Below are 6926 nucleotides of genomic sequence, written 5' to 3'. Positions count from 1 at the left end.
GAGATGGCATCACGGTGGCAAACATTAGTGTGGGGATGGTGTGAGAGATAAAGAATGAGAAGGAAAGAGAGATGCAGAGTGAGGTGTGTAGCAGCTGTACGCTCCACAATTTATTGTTTTAGCTACTGTACATCGTCCCATGACATATATTTTTTCCGTAATCCTTTAAGCATTTACTTCACAATAAAAAACAATTCAACAGCGCTACAGTATTTCAAGATGACTTTTTTTACAGCTTTGTGACATCCATTTTCTTACGCCATGCTCAAATCGTTAGATTATTGAAATATACACTGTTCTTCATGTACTTAACTTACCTTATTATTCTCAAGGTTCATTGCACTTAAAGCAGCTTGTTCTTCACCTCTTGCCCAAGAGATTCTCTTAGATTAGTTATATAAGAAACAAAACCATCAGTCCTATGTAAGTTAAAGAATTTTTCATAATAAATAAGTATAATATGCAGTTTAACCTGAAAATTAAAAATACTCGGTAAAGCAGGTCTCAGGTAATAGGAGTAAAAGGTTAAGAAAACTGAATGCCTTCTATTACTAGAGTCCACACCTAAGTAGGATACAGTAAATCTTTACATTAATCTTTTCTTTTGTTGTTGTCGAGAACCCAGGACAATATTTGCAGAAAAATCTTTTGCAGAGAGACTGAAGATAGATGGAACACTTAGCAATATTACTATCTCAGTTCAGTCTTCCGTCAGTCTAAAGTTGCCTCTAAAAATGAACTAAAATACTGTGGGCAGGTTTAACATAGTTATCAGCATCACCAACTAGGAGGTGCAAATAAATGTTTAAGTAAGACTGGTCCATATCCTTGCTGCAGGAACAGAAGCGGGCTTGTATTCTGTCTCATCAAACCTTCAAGGGTCACAAAATGGAACAGATGAGGCCTAAGTTTGGAGCTTCCAATTCAAATACAAGGCAAAAAATAGACCCAAGTTTACTGAAGGAAATATCCTGAACTGATAAGGAGTGTTCTTTTATAACTAATTGCCAAGCAGAAAGTTAGCTTCATGAATCCTTTGTAAACTGATCCGTTACAATTTAAAACTTAATGACATGACTATGTATTAGACTATTCAAATATGTTAACAAAAACAATGATAATGGAGAAAAAATTACAATCATCAGTTATTTTCTTGGAATTATAAATAATTATAGTGAATTATAAAGATGGTCTTGAGAATAATAAAAATAAGTGAATCAATAAAATTAAATATGTAATAATAAGAACACGCCTTCTCAACATAGTATATTATTTACAAAATTACATTTCATAAAAATAACATAATAAAATACTTTTATAATACATTATGTATCCAAAATTATCAGAATATGCATGGAGACTCTTAGATCTTAAGGTAGTAAAGAATACTACCATGATTAATTCTCCATACTATCTCATGAATTCAATAACTCTGGATCAAAGCCTTCCTGCTGCATTTTCAGTTTTACAGCTGGTACAGGTACCCCAAACTGAACCATCTTAAAGAAGCGTGCTAGCTCTGGGTCTTTCGCTGCAGGTGGAGTCGCACTTTCACTCTCTGCAGACTGATTCTCAACTACCTGAAAAATAAATCCATCAATGGCTTTTATAAATTCTCTGAGGAAAAATTCATTTTTTACATGAGAACCCTACTCACTCAGTACACCATTTGAATCCTTGTACTAGTCAGCAATAGTCAATAGAACTCTTAAGCGGCCCATACACTAGACGTGCAATGCACGCCGTGCCAAAATTGGAAGAAACGTGCCAGTGTGTGGAGGTCTCCGTGCTAAGCACGCCGTGCATTGCATGGCACGATGGCAATCAAGATCGGTTTGATTTTCGGCGTGCCGTGCCACCTACCGCCGTTCCATCCTGCAAGTGTGTGGACCAGTCCCGCGCCACGTGCTGAGAGTGGAGTGTCTTTTGAGGTTGTTTCTCGTTCTCTCGCGGCAAATACTCTCCTATATTTACCATTTCAACTGCTGACACACAAACTTTTCTCTCTCCTAATTTCTTACCATTATTTATAGATTCGTACAGAAATCACCATTGTTTGTGGCGAGTGAAGTGTAAAGAGTACTCAAATAAAAGTCTAAAACAAAATGCGTATTTAGACCTAGTGGAACTGTGCAGAACTGTGGTGCCTGATTGTACAGTTGATTATGTGCATGTATGCATTATGTAGCACGACAATACTACACAATATCACAGTACCACAACCAACTTCTAGCACGACACGGGACTGACTAAACTGTCAGTGTGTGGGGCACAAAGTGCCATGCCAAGCACAGCGTGCCAGTATAAAAAACTGCACGGCGTGCAATGCACGTCTAGTGTATGGGCCGCTTTATGATTAAGTCTCACCCAATAACACTAAAAATGTAATTGAAAAATTGAACAACAGAGAGGTTAAGCAGGTTTTATTCTGTAGATTTCACCTCAAGTATCAGGTGAAAGAAAGAACAGTAAAATCATAAGTCTTATATAGGGGTTTTAAATATTATAGGTTAGAAAAACAAATTTACTGACAAACCTGTTCATCTGTAGTGCCTGATGTACTAGTACTGAGTACTTCTGTTGGAAGTTCACTGCCTTCAACAGTAGGAGGTACCACTGTACTTGCAGCTTGTTGGGCTCCTACAGTTTCCAGACCAGGGATGGAGTTTAACTACAACAATTGCCTTGTTATTCAATCTATCATTATATATAGGGTGATTAAAAAATAGTGTCAGTTTTGATATATCAAATTAAGAGATTTGTTTTCATAAAAAACTAAAAATAAAAACTTGATATAATCTTCTGATTTCATCTATGCAAAATGATGTCATGCACGTGGCTTCCTCTACTACACTGGCACTGGCACATAACAAATCTGTCCATGAAATTCACTATGACTGCACAGCAAGTTACCACTTCCATGTCGTTGACAGCCCGTTGAATTTTCTCCTTAAGTCACTGATAATTCTGTTTATTCATACACCTGAAACTTCAGATAAGCCTAAAGATGAAAGTCACAAGGTATCAAGTCACACGATGATTGAAAGTGGAAACTTCTTGTACAGCCATAGTAAATTTCATGGACTGAGTTGTTGTGTGCCAGAATAGTGTAGGAGGCCACATGCATGACATTATTTTTCATACATGAATTCGGAAGGTTATATGAATATGTTGCTATATTCTTTTGAGTATTTTATTAAAATAATCTCTTAATTTGATATATCAAAACCAGCACTCTTTGAGAATCACCCTTTATTAGAAGGAAATTCAAATGAAAATTAGACAGCAAAATTATGCAATTGAGAATGATACACTCAATTATATATGAATACTGGAGAGCTGATTGCGAGCCTAGTCTATTGTTGTGGGATAGGATGATAAGTATTAATAATATGATATTATATCAATAACAATAATAAAAGATGCAAAACATCTTTGATAGTAATCATGTTATAACCAAACGCAAGTGACAGTTCATGTAATGTTGTCTATGATTTGATTTGAATTAACGCTAAGTTTACAGGTAATGTGTTTGATCTGGGCAAGAGTTATTCTTATTAACAATGCCGTGACCAAGAAGATCTAATCTTTCCCGTCAGAGTCGTAATGCAGTTAGGATTCAAAACATCGCAAATTAAACAATTGAAGAACAAAAAGTTGCATGAGAAGGGCGCTGCGTTCGTATTCATTTTAAAATCCTAAATCGCCCATTCATTGACCATACATCGCCAAGTCCGCTAGTGGTTAATACAATAATCAAAAATAGAATAATAAATTAAGATAATATTAAAAGTTCTGGAAGTTCAAGGCAAATTGTTCGGTGTAGTTTTTTGCATTAGAAAATCCATATATACTGTAATATTCCTCTCCATATATAAGCAGGAGCTCAGTTGTACTGTCCTGTTGCTTACAGCGATAGTCTTGAGTCTCACCAGTGCATAATACAGGCTTCTTTATTCCTCTGTGATATAAAATATAGCTACTGCAAGGATCAACAATTTTTTATTTAATTTAGGTACTGAAAAAAATCTTACTGTTACTGATAATTCTAGAAGAGATTTTAATCATACTTGAAAAAATTTTAAAAACTAGAAATAATTGTTTTTGTACAAATTTGCTAAGCCTACATACATTTCTCATTATACTTAAGACGTTTGAGGTAAAAAATTGATTACGCATTTTTGCTATTATTATTTTAAAATTTGATGGCAAATAAAACAAGTCCAGAAAAACGCTGATGTCGTGATCATGTTAAAGAATAGTGCAATGCAGAATAAAACTTTGTTATAATCTCTGAAACTGCTATACTTAATTGAAATAGGTGTATAATGAACTTCACTCCAGTATATCTTATCTTTTCACAACTTAAATTTTGAATTAGGCTTAAATAATAAATCAAAATTATATAAGCATACAATAAATCAAGTTAAATAAAAATACTTTACCTTAGCTTCTAATATACATAATTCTGCTTCAAGTTTTTGCATTTTCTGGTCACATAATAGTAGTTTACTTTCACATGTCTGTGCAAATTTGTTCAAGAAGCTAACAGTCGTTATTATAAAATGATTGACAAAAGTAAGCAACCGCTTTTGATGAATTGGTGGGACCTGTAACAGAAACAGAAGCAGTTTAGTAAGGTATTTGGGTTATTATTGGATTTCCACATGAGACCTTGAAACCAATGCATTTTTAGTTTTCCAATTAATCCAAGTATACATATTAAAGTTATCCTGCATTATAATACAATCAGTAAATTAAATTAAAAACAGACATTTCTTTTGGGTCAATCCATATGAAGTAGTTCAATAAAAGTTAAATTGGTTGCTTGACTATTTTAAAATATTTTCATTTTTTTTATATGCTTTTACCATACTCATAAGAGGTTCAAAAATTATTTTTAAATAATTTAATCTTTCATCGTTTATGCTTCCAGCTTCCAAACCAACATCATTCTTTTCAGAAAGATCTCTTCTACAATACTTGTTATCTTCTTCATAGCTCTAGAAGCAAATTTTAACTCCCAAACTTAGGCATTGAAAATTGCAAATTTCACTATTTGGAAGCTTAAAAAACAAAGAAGGGATGATTTATCACGGTTCAAATTTTTTGTTCAGTTAGATAGCATAGTTTACTAATGTAAAATACAGTTTTAGCCTCAAAACAACAGTCTTACTTTTGGAACAAAAAATCTCATAAGATATTGTCATACAGCATATACAAACTTCATAAAGTCTGATCACGAATGACTCCAGCATCAGTCCTTATTGCTGCTGCACGTTAAAGTGATGCCCCCACACCATTCATGACTAATGTAAGACATTCCTCAAGATAGCACCTATCAGTTAATTAATCAAAATTCCAGAGTCTGATTATGAATGTGTCCAGGCTAGTAGTACAAGTATTTCACTCTTTTAAGAATGTGAATATTCAAAGTTGATATACTTTTGTTTCTCAATGCTAACAACAGAAAACGGTATACACTACACTAAAAGGCATTGGGTACCTCATGAAACGGGAAACTGAAAGCATATAAACCAACTCCAACTAGCATTGAACTTTTTTCTTTCAAGCCAGATTTAGTTATTAATTACAAGTATAACTTCATTACTGCACCAGTGTTTTTTTGATAATTTGACTATCTGACAACCCAGTGTTTGTGTTGGTAAACTATTATAAGTAGTGAATAACAGATAAATGCAATATTATAATAGACCATTTTAGTTCATTTACAATTATATGAACAATAAGTTCTTAGTTAAAAAATTATATTGTGATTTTAATGTGTTTTAGCAAACAAACAAGATAAGAATACGCCACACCACACATTGCATAACAGACTTCGCTAATGTGCAATAACAAATTTCAAGTCTATAGGTCATTTCATTATTGACAGATAGAATTACAGGCAAAGATATGGAAAAGAAATTTTTACATCCCCCAGCAAACAAAAGAGAGTGTGTCAACCTACAGAGTGATAGACTTCAACGACAGTTAGTCCAAATTCCATAGTCAGATATGCACCATCCGATTATTCTTATCTATATAAAGATTAATTTACTGTCGAATTTCAAGTCTACAAATGAATTATTCCTCAACGTATCATGTATTCCACATGATACATTCACATTGTTGTTCATTAAATTGGGTTAAATACCAGTGTTTACCACCTTCACTGTGACACGAGTTGAGTACTGACTTTAGAACAGTCAGAACAATACTAATGTGGGTCCGCCACAGTCAAAGTGTTGAACTTTGATACATTGTTAGCTACAGTATATGTAGTTAATACCTTCAGTGCGACACAAGTCATGTACTGTCCTTAGTACGCACATTAGTACTGTTCCGACTGTCCTAAACTCAGGACATGACTTGTGTCGCATTGAAGGTATTAACTACATATACTGTAGCTAACAATGTATCAAAGTTCAACACTTTGACTGTGGCGGACCCACATTAGTATTGTTCTGACTGTTCTAAAGTCATGTACTGAACTTTGATACATCTCTAACTACAGTATATGTAGTTAATACCTTCAGTGCAACACAAGTCATGTACTGTCTTTAGTACAGCCAGAACAGTAGTAATGTGCGTCCACCACAGTCAAAGTGTTAAACATTGATACATCTCTAGCTACATACACTAATTGAAATCAGAGTTCCTCTTATAGAAATTAAGTTTCATGCACAATTTGAGGTCTGTAAGTCAGTTTGTTTTCTAGATATTGTACGGGTAGACAGTTAGACAGAAATGAAATTTTTCAACCTCTTGAGGCATAGGTTCGCTAGCTCAGCCAATAATAATAAATTATAAATAGTAACGAATTCCAGACAATTTTATTTTATCTGTAATTTCAGTTTTCCATTTGACATTGCATCAAAATACTTACAGTATTAAATTATTGAAATATTTCAGCATTTGTAATG

At 33.8% G+C, this 6926-nt stretch overlaps 1 protein-coding gene across 4 annotated transcripts in view; it reads right to left on the bottom strand.

Moving 5' to 3' along the window:
- Positions 1 to 1252: 1252 nt before the first annotated feature.
- The window catches only part of LOC124359128 (WASH complex subunit 3), a 29683-nt gene continuing 24009 nt past the window's right edge, over positions 1253 to 6926 (bottom strand). For 2 of the 4 annotated variants that reach the window (XM_046811604.1, XM_046811605.1), the window contains exons 2-4: positions 4446 to 4610; positions 2537 to 2671; positions 1253 to 1580 (exon numbers count right to left, since the gene is read on the bottom strand). In XM_046811604.1, coding sequence (XP_046667560.1) covers positions 1416 to 1580; positions 2537 to 2671; positions 4446 to 4610 — 465 coding nt within the window. In that variant the 3' untranslated portion in view covers positions 1253 to 1415. The other 2 variants (XM_046811606.1, XM_046811607.1) reach the window with 2 other exon arrangements.

The sequence above is a fragment of the Homalodisca vitripennis genome, chromosome 4, assembly GCF_021130785.1.
Source record: "Homalodisca vitripennis isolate AUS2020 chromosome 4, UT_GWSS_2.1, whole genome shotgun sequence".
Taxonomy (NCBI): domain Eukaryota; kingdom Metazoa; phylum Arthropoda; class Insecta; order Hemiptera; family Cicadellidae; genus Homalodisca; species Homalodisca vitripennis.
This window is presented reverse-complemented; position numbering and strand designations above follow the sequence as displayed.